This window comes from Grammomys surdaster, unplaced genomic scaffold (assembly GCF_004785775.1).
Source record: "Grammomys surdaster isolate TR1022 unplaced genomic scaffold, NIH_TR_1.0 207, whole genome shotgun sequence".
NCBI classification, from domain to species: Eukaryota; Metazoa; Chordata; class Mammalia; order Rodentia; family Muridae; genus Grammomys; species Grammomys surdaster.
In genome coordinates this window covers 358,812-373,416 of record NW_021604652.1, presented here as the reverse complement: position 1 = coordinate 373,416, position 14,605 = coordinate 358,812, and the positions used below count along the sequence as shown (strand labels likewise).

The 14,605-nt window shown below is 35.7% G+C and overlaps 1 protein-coding gene across 1 annotated transcript in view; it reads right to left on the bottom strand.

Annotated features, from left to right (window-relative positions):
• Atrx (ATRX chromatin remodeler) overlaps nt 1-14,605 on the bottom strand; it is a 126,509-nt gene that overhangs the window by 36,682 nt on the left and 75,222 nt on the right. Inside the window, exons 16-23 of the mRNA XM_028771455.1 lie at nt 13,154-13,295; nt 12,223-12,332; nt 11,318-11,464; nt 11,028-11,205; nt 7,128-7,265; nt 5,659-5,834; nt 3,755-3,872; nt 1,045-1,175 (exon numbers count right to left, since the gene is read on the bottom strand). Of these exons, the coding sequence (XP_028627288.1) occupies nt 1,045-1,175; nt 3,755-3,872; nt 5,659-5,834; nt 7,128-7,265; nt 11,028-11,205; nt 11,318-11,464; nt 12,223-12,332; nt 13,154-13,295 (1,140 nt within the window). The remainder of the gene's footprint in view (nt 1-1,044; nt 1,176-3,754; nt 3,873-5,658; nt 5,835-7,127; nt 7,266-11,027; nt 11,206-11,317; nt 11,465-12,222; nt 12,333-13,153; nt 13,296-14,605) is intronic.

The following is a 14,605-nucleotide window of genomic DNA, read 5'->3' as shown; positions in this document are numbered from 1 at the left end:
ACTGAAAGACACAATGGCAATTTAACAGGATTATTAAACAGGAGATCTTAGATGAGATGAAGAAATTGTACAAATGAAGCAATGGAAACAGTTTGTTGTATTGGAGCAAAGTAAATCTCTTGGCTCTGATAAGTCACTATAACTATACATTATATTAACATTTGGAGAAACTGAATTAATGTATGAACGAACTCCTTGAGTCATTTTTCTATAACCATAAAATTACATCAAACTGAAGGAATACTTAAGACAAGTTCTCAGCCAAGGCTGGCCTCCCAGTGCTGGATGCCTCGGCCGTCCAACTGTCAACACACCCAGCAAGGCTTTTGTTTGTGGCACTCCCGTCTCTTGTAGTATGGACTGTCAATGAATTCCCTATGGCAGCCAAGGATGACTTTGAAAATCAGATCCTTCTACTTCCACTCCCCAAGTGCTGGGATAATAGATGCATGCTACCTTGCCTGGTTTGTATGGTCCTGGAAATCAAGTCAGTATATCATGCATGCTGGACACTATACCTGAGCTGAATCCCTAGTCCAATTTTTAAATTTTTATATTATTTTCAGTGTGTGCTCTCAAGTCACTGGGAATCAAAACCAAGTCTTTTGTGCTTACTAGGTCAAGCACTCAATTAGTGAGACGTATGACACCACCCCTTGAAAAAGTTAAAGGGGTTCAATACAATAACATTTAGAACTGAGGATGCAGGCGCCTTGGGTTCAAATCCCAAATCACAAACATTTAATGAACCTATATGTATAATGAATTCAAGATACAGAAATAAGCTAGGCATGGTGGCATACACCTATAATGCCAATACTCAGAAGGCAAAAGGAAGAGGATGTCCAAAAGCTGGAGGTTAACATGGACTACACAGTAAGTTTCATGCCATCCTGGAATATAGAGTAAATACCCATCTCAATGACAACAAAAAGACATATAAATGAGCTAAAAATAAAAGAAGCTGAATTATTGAAATAAAAAGTTGATTCATATAAAGAACATAAAAAGTAACATGTAAGCAATTTGAGGTACTTGATTTACCTTATTTTCTTTGCTAATGTAGTCCAGTTGTAAACACCAAGGATGAGTCCAGATTCGACTTAACATCTGGAAATCTTGGAAGAGCTTTGCACCTGCCTTGCCTCTTCCACCTTCAGTGTTATTGCCTACACCTGACCAAAAGAAACTATAGTTGAACACAAGAAATCTCCATTTCCATCATGGTGATTCTGTATTAGATTATCTATGACACACACCTTTTCAAAGTCTGGAAAGACTTATAAAATCTTATTTCTTACTATTAATATTTTGAAATACGTGAAGTAAGTAAGATTTTAGGAAAAACCCACTTTATAGAAATGATTAGAATATTAAAGAACATATGGTAAAGATCTATGTATGACTTGTTTCTTTCTTTGGACAGAACTTCATGTGTAGTCTAACTTGCCTTCAACTCCTGATCCTCCAACTTCCAGCACCGAGTGCTGAGAATACAAGTGTGTACTGCCACACTCAGCAATATATGTACTTTTGCTGGAGAGATGGATCAGAGGTTAAGAGCACTGACTGCTCTAGTAGAGGTCCTGAGTTCAATTCCCAGCAACCACATGGTGGCTCATAACCATCTATAATGAAATCTGGAGCCCTCTTCTGGTCTGCATGCATATATGTAAGCAATAATAAATCTTTAAAAAGAGAGTGGTGGATTAAGCAATAAAATACAGCAAGTACACTTGAAGACCTCAGTAATACATATAAAATATTTTCTTGATTTTAGTCACAACAAAGTCATAATTATTAATATACCTATATAATCTGTTGCCTATCTCATACTGGGAAGGACACTGTCACAAAAATAGATATTTTTTCCTTAGATTTTTGAAATTTCCTAAATTGCATCTATGGTCCCTTTATCGATTACAGAGAAACAAAGCCTTGCTCCCTACAGACAGACTTGTAGCAATTCATTCCAAGTATGATGACTCAAAAAGAGTTTTTCAAAACTTATGCTTTGGATGTACAAAGTGTACATGAAGGAAGCAGAAGAGAATATGACAGACACACAGATGAATAATGATCTTTCTACTAAAGAAAGAAAATAAAAAGACTTGAAATCCATACAAATATAGAATAACTGCCAGAGGCAGGGGGTGGAGAAAAAGAAGAGATAGAGGGCAACGGGCACAGACGGAATAATGAGCAGAAGTACTACAGTTTAAAACATATTGCATATTGTAAAAAGCTGAGTGCATTTTAAGTACTTTGACCTACACAAAGCCTATGAGAAAAGGATAGGTTCAGTTGATCAGCTATATTAATAATCCTGCTATGTAGCTAGACACAAATATATTGCACATGATAAATACATACAATAAAAATGTTTTATGTTATTTTATCCTTTAAACTTAATGAGGCTTGTCATATTCTCTAATTCCGTGTGTGTGTGTGTGTGTGTGTGTGTGTGTCCATTTTGGACAATGTTACATGCACTTGAATGTTTGTTCTACAGATGTTGGACAGTGTTCAATGAGGGTGTCTTAGGTCTAGTTTATAATGCTGTTCAAGTTATTTAAGTCCACTAATAACCTGCTTAAGCTGTTCTAGACATCACTAGATCCTTTTGTGTTTTTTGAGCATTTGTGGCTGAAGAAGAAGAAAAAAATGAAGGGCATTAAAAATGGTCCCAGTGGCCGGGCGGTGGTGGCGCACGCCTTTAATCCCAGCACTTGGGAGGCAGAGGCAGGCGAATTTCTGAGTTCGAGGCCAGCCTGGTCTACAGAGTGAGCTCCAGGACAGCCCGGGCTATACAGAGAAACCCTGTCTCGAAAAACCAAAAAAAAAAAAAAAATGGGCCCAGTGGCATGGGTGTTTGGGTGAGATTCTCACTTATGTCTATATATCTTTCAAAATCAATGTAGCTGAATATTTTAAAAACTGCTCTAGAATTTTATGCTTCCTCTATTGCATAAGCTTCAGCAGTACTTTTGTTCAAGATAGGGTGTCTCTGTATAGGCCTGGCTGTCCTGGAAGTCACTGTGTAGAGTAGGCTGGCCTTGAATTCAGAGAACCATCTGCCTCTGTCTAACAAGTGCTGGAACTAAAGGCCTGTACCATCATACTTGGCATAAACTACCTCTTTATCGTTTTTTTAAATAATGCATTTTTTTTATTTTATCCACATTGGTATTCTGACTACATATATGTCTGTGAGGGTGTCAGATTCCCTGGAATTTATTAAAATTACAGACAGTTGTAGGCTGTCATTTGGGTGCTGGGAATTGAGCCTGGGTCCTCTGAAAAGAATTGTCAGTACTCTTAACAACTAAACGATCTCTCCACCCACCCCCCCCATAAATCACTCTTAACAAGTTAAAGGCTTAATTACATGTGATATACAGAGACTTCAGGGGATTTTTTTGTGTATTTGGAGAGGGGGTACTGAAAATCAAGGTGAAGGCACTTCTACTAAACATTATTTCATTAGCCAGGGGTGGTAATGCAGCCAGGGCTACACAAAGAAACTCTGTCTCAAAAAACAAAGCAATCAAACAAAAACCATTATTGCTTTAAGTTTGTCCCTTGAGTTTAGCATTGATAGGAATTTTAATTATAAACATTGCAATTTTAAGTATATTTTGTTCAAATAGAAAACTAAACAGAAAAAAAAAACATGGAAAACTACTAAGCCCATATTCTTTAGAAAAAGAACATGTTCCTAGAGAAGATTAGAACAGTGGAATGTATTTGTTACCTGTTAAGTGATCTAAGTAGTACTGATAGAGCTTGCACTGAATAGCAGTCATTCTCACAGCTAACACATACTCATGCTTTGGAGGCAAGAACTTTGTTAACGCTGTATAATCTTTCCTCTGCAATTAACAAGACAAAGAATGCAAATCAATGATCTAAATATGTAACCAGAATGAACTGCTTGAAGAACTGTGTTTCTAGAGTTGAAAGATACATAGTCAATATTTTCCCTCTCAATTCATAACATGGATCACATGATTATACTCAACATGTTTCATATAACTAAATAATATGGTACATAAGTAAAAAAAAGATACTGCAACATGCTCATCAGCTTTTAAATTCAAGTGGTCATATGATCACTTAACAAAATGCAAGTTTTCAAGATGGTCTTGTCTGTATTTAAAAAAAAGTAGCACAAACTGGTGACGTCACAGAATCATGTGAAAAGCAATACTATCAAAAGTAACTTGGTTTTCACATAGGAAATCATAGGAATCAAAGTGTTAAAGTACATGCCTGTGATGCCAACACTTGAGAGGCTGAAGCAGAAGCATCAAGGGTTCCAGGCCAGCCTAGGATACATCAAGAAAACCCATTGCAAAAGAGGGGAAAAAAGGAATAAAACCCCACAAAATCCAAAATGTAATGCAATCTGAGTTGTATGCCAAACAATAAGTTATGAAGCAATGTTTATGCCCTCTAAAAATTAAGACATGTATAAAACACTAATGAAACAATTTTATTAGAGGGACAGGAAAAAACCCACACACGCTAATAATTATTAAATACAAATAACTACTTAAACAGAAAAACCAACTTACTGCTAGGGTAGTAACAGTAACAAGTGCTCAATAGTACATATAGCCAACATGATCAAACACGATTGTCCGCTATGATAGCACTCCAGCCATATTAAGGATAGCCTTTTTTGTCCTAGTAGAACATTTTTGTAGCTACCTTTAGCATCTAGTGTCTTAAGAGAGAATATAGATCTTGAAATCTCTGAATTGACAGCTCCATCTCTACATACTTACCTATCTGTACATTTAAATTCACCGACAGTCTTATTTTAATAACATTATTAACCTGTTGAGTATGTATCCAAAAGTAATAAACCTGGTGTATGCATGAGCGTATGCATGTGTCTGTGACAGGCCATATGAAGAAAGTTTGAATGAATGAATGAATGATGTGCATGTCACAGCACCCATGTAGAGACCAGAGGCCAACTCTGGTAGAGCAGGTTTTTCTCTTTCCAACTTTACATGGATTCCAGAAATTAAACTTAGGTTGCCATGCTTGTGCAGCAAAGACCTTTTACCCACTAAGCCATCTTGCCAGCCCCTAAAAGTATTTAACATTTACTTTAAAGATAGTTCCTCTAAGGCATACTAGTGTCTACTACAGCTATTCAAACAGCGAGGTTCTGAATACCATGTCAAGTATACATAAGAATTTCTTTTTTTTTTTGGTTTTTTCGAGACAGGGTTTCTCTGTGTAGCCCTGGCTGTCCTGGAACTCACTCGGTAGACCAGGCTGGTCTTGAACTCAGAAATCCACCTGCCTCTGCCTCCCAAGTGCTGGGATTAAAGGCATGCGCCACAACCGCCCAGCTCATAAGAATTTCTTAATCAGAACAGCTGTGCTCTTCTTCAGAACCCCTTGCTCTAAAAACGTGAATCGAAACATGAACACAGCAAAACATGAAGAAAGTGTATAGATCAACTATGTTCTTAAACTGTGAAAAATATTACAAATGTGAATAACTAGTGAATCTTTAAATCAATGTAAAGATATATAATTATAAAAATAAAAAAAAGAAAATGAGACAAAGTAGCCCAAACCTAAAGTTTAAAACTTATCTGGGCCTCCTCTATCCCGGGTACTGTGGAACATCCATACCTGAACACATCCGGCTAACATCTCATAGAGAATATGAGCACGTTTTTTCATCACTCTCACATCTACCATGGTAGAATCTGCACACTGTCCGTTTTGGATTGGATTTATAAATCTATTTCTGAATTCCTTGATGGATCCAAGTAAATTTTCCTTGATAAAGTTAACCATGCAATGATCTGACAAGACATTAATTCATTAATAATGTTAATGATAGAAAGACCCAGAAAAACGCTACAGAATATTTCTAATGCCAAATGCTCATCTCATAGAAGTATTATCAGGAAGGGACGCGGGGGGGGGGTAGTAAAGAAGGCAAGGGGGGAAATTTAACTTTAAGATAAAAACTGGTTGTAAGTCTGATCTAAATCTAGATAAATGATATAAGAAACTAAAAGACATCATTCATAAATCCTAGACCTACTTGGTTACAAAGTAAGTAGATGATTCTAAATTACTATTTATAACATGTAAAACATAAAACAAGTATATATAACTGTAATGTGTACATAACGGCAATGATGACTTTTATGGTCAGTGAGAACATCTTGCAAATAAAGTATTAAGTACCACATAAAAATAATACAAATAGAGGACAGGCTACTGTGGTTAAGTTATATAGCTAATTCAGTTCTTAATTCAGCTGCAAAAGTCTTTAAAGGTGTCATCAATTGTCCTATATGAAACACAATCACAATGTAAAATAGCATTTCTGTTAAAGGAGAAAAGAAGAGAAATAGAAAAAAATGAACGAATTAAAAGCCTAACACACAAGAAAATGTGGAACTCTATGATGCCAATTGCAATTTCCTAAATAAGCTCCTGTGATGACATGACAGTGAAGGAACATCACAAGGCATTTCTCTGTGGATTTCACTCTTCTTGTTTTCAGTCGGAGCAAATGCCACTCTAGGAAAGATTGCTGGAAGTTCTTTTTTTTCTATCTCCATTTTCCAAAATGTTCAAAATTGGCATTTCTTTTCTATTTTGATTTTTGCAGGGGGAGACAAAGTCTCACTATGTATTACTGGCTATTCTTGAACTTATAAAGATTTACCTACCTTTGCTTCCTCAGTGCTGGAATTAGAGGTATGCACTATCAAAACTGGAGTCTTTCTTTCCTCACTGGTACCTCCTTCAAACTGGATATATGTCCCTATTAGACCTCTTCAATAAACACATATACATTTTGTATATTTTGAAGCAATCACTAAAGAATTCTGATACTTTAAGTATTTCTATTCCCTTAGTTATATCTAAACAATGACAATGGTATATGTCGTGACAGTAGTTTGCTACTCATATTTACAAAGCATTTCACTTGAAAAGCATGTTGTTCTTTTACAGAAGAATCAACTATACATTATGGTCACAGACTACAACAAACAGAAGAAGGAGGATAAATGGCCAAATTTACAAAAATATGAGTCAATGGCAACATCCTACAGCAGAATGACATAATATTAACTCACACTCAATTAGGTTATTTTGAAGTGGTGTTCCTGTTAAAATAATCCTCCTCCTCGATTTTATAGAGTTCATAGCCTTTGAAACAGCAGATGCTTCATTTTTTAGAATATGGCCTTCATCACAAACAACAAAATCAGGGCCTATAAAAATATACATAAAAACAACACTTAATTAAAATAAAATGAAACTAAAAGAAACAATTAAACTAAAAAGGTCACTCATGGAAATATATATGGTTCGTCATTTTAGACTGCTGATCTAGAAAAAAGATAAAGCAGCATCATTAGAAGCACATTCACATTATATGTGCCACTGTGCATGACTGAAATGGCATTAGTTAGTATTAATCAAGTCCCCATAACCAAATTTTAAAGTACTACTAAATATCTAGAAACCCTGTGAAGAATAGTGCTTAAAGACTTTACCAAAACAGCCAAGCATGGTGGCACAAACCCTTAGTCCTAGCACTTAAGGAGACAGAGGCAGACCTGTTCTATAGGGTTCTAGGAGAGCCAGGGCTACAGTCTATATCAAAAAATACAAAACGGATAATGAAATACTAGTGAAGATTATCCTCAACAGATTTGAGTATTTCATACAAGAAATATCTTTTAAGGGATTAAAAGAATAACTTTTAGAACTAAGATATGTTAGAATGATTATATAATAGCATTTATAACAATTAGAAGAAAAATATCTCTACAAACAATATTGTGGCATTAGATTACATGAAACTTACTGCCTAAGACACCAAAGAGTTGAAATATACACGAAAATAAGAATATCAAATGCTGTAAGAAATAATATAGGGGCTGAAAGAAGACGTGGCTCAGTGGTTATAAGAACATGCTGCTCTTCCATAGGATCTAAGTTCCCCCTGGAGCAGAATATGAAATAAAATCTGATATATACCAAGGCTGGCTTGGAATTCACTAAATACAGGAGAATCACCTTGATTACTGGTCCTCCCACCTCCCCCGCCCCAAGTCCTCAGATTGTAGATACCTGCAACTGAACACAGTGTTGAAATTTGTACTTTTAGGCAAAAGTAGCCCACAAAAATTAAATTTCTAAATTTGAAGTACAATTCCTACTGAACTTTCACACAATCATCAAATCAGAAAGAAAATGAACCCAACAAAACCCAATATAGCTATTTACATTATGAAAGTCATTTGCTTTTAAAAAACGTCAAATTGGCAGGAAGGCATCTATCTATACTACTCCTTCTCTGTTAAAATGTATGTATACGTACGTACGAATGCTTAGGGGTGGGGTGGGAAATATTAAGATTGATTAATTTTGCCTAAGGAAATTTTATAATACTCTATGTGGCATGATATGTGTGTTTTATCTAGAAACTTCAGAATATTCAGACAATCTATTCTAAAATGTTGTTTATGGTATGAGGGCTAAGAATCTCTGAGACATCTACAGGAACTAGAGACTTAACCAAGTCCAAAGCCAGCCAGAAAGCTGACAATACTTATACATCCATACTGGAAGAAGCTACCTTTCATTGTATGACTCTACTAGGAGATAACCATCTGCCCAACCCAGAAACTCCTGAATCCTGACCTGTGCATCTTTTCATGTTGTTAACCTTAATGTGGATTCTTTCAGTATAAGAAGCCATAAGCATTAGTATAAAGACTTCAGGTTTCCTGTGTCCAAGGCATTATTGAAAATGAAGGAAGCAGACAGTATTACTAAAATACAACAATGCTTTGAATATTGTTAGCATATATACACACAGATTTTTGTCTTCTAAAGCTAAAAATCTTAAAAGTATTCTTCTAAAATCACTAAAGTAAGAGAACTCTGCCAGACCAATTTAAGTAAATAAGAAAACACTTTTCAAAGACAATTAAGGGCCAAATAAATGTATCATTCTACAGTGTTTCTTTTTCAAAATGTTACAATGCCACCTATTGGTACTATTTTGAAAACTCAGAGCCAGGGCTAGAGTGCCCCTAGGTTCAATTCTCACCATGAAAAGCAATACTGTAGTCACTCTGTGCCACTTGTAGAAATGATTAAGTACCAACACAAAGCCAGAGGAGCTAAAATCAGGATGCATTACTAATGACTCCATACTGTCATACTAAAATCTTCCCAACTTTCCAGATTCTGACCTGACAAGCTGCTTCTCCTACTTTACAACCTCCTGTCTAGGACTATGATGCCTCAAAACTGCTCATGTGGCTCTGACATATAGCTTTACCCTAGGCTTGAATTAGGATATCTCTTATATATTATACAAACCAAGTTTTCAAATATTCAACTGTCATATATATCTTTGGTACAACCAATCTACATCACACCATAGAAATCACTTGAGGGGAAAAAAAAGAAATCATTATTTCACATTTCTCTTCTAATAAATTTAGAACCTACTGATGGAAATTTAGACCATATTAATGGAAAAGAAATTTACATATAAATTATTACTACCACTGAATCTTAGACCTTATGCTTTAATACACTACTCTTGGTATATGTTATACTTGACATTGTAAGATACTCATTTCAATACAAACAGCTGGAGACTTCAAACTATCTCTAATCTTAAGGTGACAGGAATGGAGGCAGGATCAAGCATTCAAGACCAGCCTAGGCAAGACAGAAAAACCCTGTCACAAACAAATACATATAACAAAACAATAATGGAGAGACCAAAGTATTGTTGAAGTTATAATGAAGATAATTTTGGTATATAATTTTTAAAATTAATGGACAAGAAGACTGAAGAGATGGCTCAAAGCCTAAGAGCACATGCTGCTTTCAAAAACAACCTAGGTACAATTCCTAGAAGGTATATGGCAGGTCATAGCTATCTATAATTTCACTTATGGGAGATCTAATTCCCTCTTTAGGCCTCTTCAGGCACCAGCCACACACATGGTGAACAGATGTACATGCACACAAAACACTTATTTATAACTTTTTTGAAAAAATAACTTTAAAATTAAACTAAGTAAGTACATTTTAAAAATAAGATCAGCATCGTATCAGGTAAAACAATATCTAGAATTTTATTAAAGATTCACCATTACTTAGATTTAGGCTGCATCAAAAACAAAAACAAGCAAACAAACTAACCAAAAAACAAACCCATATTCATTTCAGGTCAAGCTGGATACTATACACCTAGCCTGGCTATACTGGTGCCTGGAACTAGTCTCTATGAAGCTAAATAGTGACATTTAACTCTACAGAAGGCTTAGCATTGAGGGCATTTACATGGCTAACCAGTTCTTCCCCGCTTCCCGGCCCCAAAGAGCTCTAGCTGTCCTCTGAAGTGCTACTAGCTTCTCCTAGGATTGTTTTTTTAATCATTGCTTTATGTTGATCTGTCTCTTGACCTCGAGTCTCTGTCACATTATACTAAGTCTTGTTCCTGAATCTTTTCAGTGCTTCCTCTTAGATCTGCCTTCTCATTTAAAAGTGAGGTAATGCCTCCAGTGATTAAGAAAACAAAAATCCAAGAAGAGGGGACTGATGAAGCAGCAGCAAAGGTAGAACGTACTTATAAGTTAAATGGATCAATTACTACACTATTAGCTAAGATGCAGCACTAGGAACAAAATTATCAGTATTAATAGTAAAAAGAAAACCTGAAGGACAAAAAAAAAAAAACTAGCACCAGCGACTTATTAGTAAGTGTTCAACTATTTGTTAACTTGTCAGTTTGTTTAACACAAGGTTTCTCTAGCTGGCTCTAGCTGTCCTAAAATTTGTTCTGTAGACAAGGCTGGCATCAAACTCAGATTTGCCCACCTCTGCTTCCACAGTGCTGGGATTAAAGGCATGTGCCAGCATGCCTGGCTCAATTAGAAACAAAGATAAACATAAATTTTCAACTAGCTTCATAATGTCAGAACTGGTAGTAAATTACTTACCTGGATCAACTAATGCTTTATTAAATATTTCTTTAAGCTTCCGACTCTTCACATTCCTTCCTTGAGCAAGATTTCTGTACATTTCATACCCTATGATCATAACACCACCATCTTCTTGCCATCTCTGCAGCATATAACTTCTCTCCTGAGGACGTTTCACAGTTGCTAATTCAGAGACCTTTAAAAATAAAGTTCTGAATATTACCATAAAAATATGCATTAGTAATTAAGACTTCTTTCCGTATGTGACTCATGCTACTGTTTCAATAGGAAACATTACTAAATTATACCTCAAGCTTCTCATCATCATTTAATCCCTCCTGCCACTTCTCAAATTCATTCATCCAATTCAAAGCAGTGTTAAGAGGACAAACCACTAAAGCTGTACTGAAATCCAACTTGTCACACAAAAGAACTGTGTGAAGAAAACTGACCACCTATAAGGAAGCAAAGAAAGTTACATTTTCATTTAAGTATCCACAAAAAAGATTTTAAAAAGCAACCAAGCTATCATGACTTAATACGTTTTACTTTAAACACTAAGCCAGCCAACTAAAGGCCATAATTCCCAACACACAGGAAATACAAGTAAAGAAAATATAATACTACACCCAGCCCAAGAAATGAAGCAGTTTTAATAGTTAAAAAAGACTTGTAATTCCTATTACCATCACAGAATAATAAAAATTGAAAAATAAGTTAAATTCATGTATCCCCAAAGTGCTAAGTAGCCATACCTGCAAACTATACTGCTATAACTCCATCTGCATCTTTGCACAGACATCACTATTTTTTGTAATGCTATCAGGAGTGTCTGTGGGTTTTTTTTCTTTCATTTGACATTATAATACACTTGTATCATTTCCTCCTTCCCTATCCACCCTCTGAATTTTCACATACACCTTACCTTGCTCTCTTTCCAATTCATGGCCTTTTCCCTATTGTTATTATAGACATATATGTATGTGCACATACAATCGCCACCTCTTTAAAGACGCGTGCCCTCTCAAGTCCTCCCTTTAAACACAGTATCAGAAAGTACATTCTTAAAATTTCATTCTCCACCACAATATTCAATACTTGAGAAGGAATTGTCTCATTCTTCTTTATTGCTGAATCTCCACAATCTACCCAAAACACAGCCCAATCCAATATATGTACAAAAATGGATAGGTTTATTTCCTATAGCTCTTACCTGGAGGGTCTTACCAAGGCCCATGCAGTGGGCAAGAATACATCCTGAACCTGGAGATTTCTTTGTCTTTTTCACAGACTCACAGCAGCAATCCCACATAAACTGAACACCTAAGAATGAGAAATCAAAACTTCCAAGAAACAGCTGAGTTTTATTTTATTTTTGAGGATTTATTGTAAGTATTCTGATTAACTGAACCATCTCTCCAGCACCCAAGAAACAAGATTGAAAAACACTTGGAGCTAAAAAAAAATCTTAAATGCAATTAGAATTGTTTGTTCTTCTTGAATAAATCAGAAGTAAAACACAAGCAGACAAGATAAGGGTGTGTTCAGTTATTCTAAACTATCACATTACATTTCTCTATACCTCAGGATGGCTGATGGAGGCAAAAGAATACATGAAAATAGAAATGGTCCAGGTGTAGAAACTGAACAGTAAGAGGGGTCGGTAATCCAAGAAGCAGGAACTGTTTTATTTCTCTTCTGGAACACTTTGCATACACATTTAAAACTACCTCAGTAAGTAGAGCAGCAGAGAGGAGGGCAGTTGAATAACTTTGCAATACTAACGCAGGAAAAGCAATTAAACACTTACTTGAAAATGTTGAAATTTCATTTCCCAAAGAAAGCTTTTGGTTAACTGTGCTTATACCTAAGTGCTCTAGCCAAGCACTATGTAGTAGAACTCCACTTTGCTAGACAGATTGCCACTTTTAAGTAGTACCTCTTGCCTACTTAAAACACTATGCTTGCAGACACCCAAACTTGTTCTTCCTTACTTCCTTGTGAGATCTGTAACAGCTGGAAGCATATTAGTTTTGTTCAACAATGTATCTCCAATGACTGGGAAAATGCTAGGCAAAAAAGAAGAAAACAGAATATAGGTAAAATTCAACTAAAAGTGATTAAATCATTTAATAGCTTCTTACCATCTACTTGATGGGGTTTCAATTTTACAACCATGTTTCTATGAACCTGCACTAAGGGTTCTTTGGTTTCTTCATCTTCATCTAAAACCAATTTGGTTGTTATTGGACACTTAGTGGGTGAAGCATCCTCAATTTCTATCACCTACAAAAAAATAAGAAAAGGGAGTCATTGATAGTTAAATTCATAGATTTCTTTCAAGCAATGGTGGTATATCAATCTTAAGACAGATTTTCCAAAACACAGACTCAACTATTCCTACAAAACACATCTGAAATGAAAAAGTCCAGGTTTATGTTTCCCAGACAAAAAACCCTATATAGACTTGAAATCACTATAGTAAAACAAGAAATGACCTTTGAGCCAGTGTATCACCAATACAGTTGTATTAGGTAGAATTTTGAGTAAACAGTTCTCTCAGTCAGTACAGTACTTACTGTGCACGAATATGGACCTGAGACCAATGCATGAAAGGGAAGGAAGGCAGGGAAGGGCGAATGGGGGGCAGTGAGGGAGGTTGGAAAAGGGGGGAGCAAGAAGAAAAGGAGAAAAAAAGCAACAGTAGACTCCTATGACTCAGTGGCTAAATTGCATAGCCTACCTGGCTAGCTCCAAGTCACTGAGACTCTCTGTCTCAAAAGTAAGGTTGACAGTTCCTGAGGAATGACACTGCCGGCTGAGTTCTAGCCTCTACATACATACACAAATATAAACTAACAAAAAAATAAATGGACACACATACACAAGCACAAGTATGGTTATACACTTACTTGTTTTTCCAATTCAAATTGACAATTTATAGATGGGAACGAAGGGGTAGATTTAGACCTATAGAAGTGCTTCCATATATAGCCCATAATATTAAGCAAAACTAATACTGTTTTAACAAAAGAAATGTTTGTGAATAGTTTTATTGTTTGATGCAAAAAAAAGAAACAAATATTCTTGATTTCAAAATTGTCAGAGTAAGGTGTGGCTTGCTAGGAGAGAACCTGGCTAACATGTACCAGGCAAATGTGTTCAAATCTCTAATATAAAAAAACAAAACTTTTTAAGTGCCAGACATGGTGACAAAAGACTATCTTCTCACTACTTGGGAGGTGAAGACAGGAGAGTTCCAGGACAGACTAAACTACATATTGAGTTCAAGGCCAAGCTGTGCTGCATGACACTGTGTCTCTAAAACATGAAGAACTAAACGACTTCAAGTGGTAACCTATTTCTCTCCCCTCTCATAAATGATTCTGAAGCAAACATAAACTATGCAATTTCATGAATAAAAGGTTGTCAGGGTCTCTTTAAAAGGATAATTTTGAAAAAATCATGTTATGGAATCTGAAAATTACAAACTAAATCACAAGTTTATAATGAATTATATGGACACAGAATTTACAAGAAATTTTAACTGAATAACACAACAAGGATAATACTGGGAGAAAATACAGTTGAGCAAG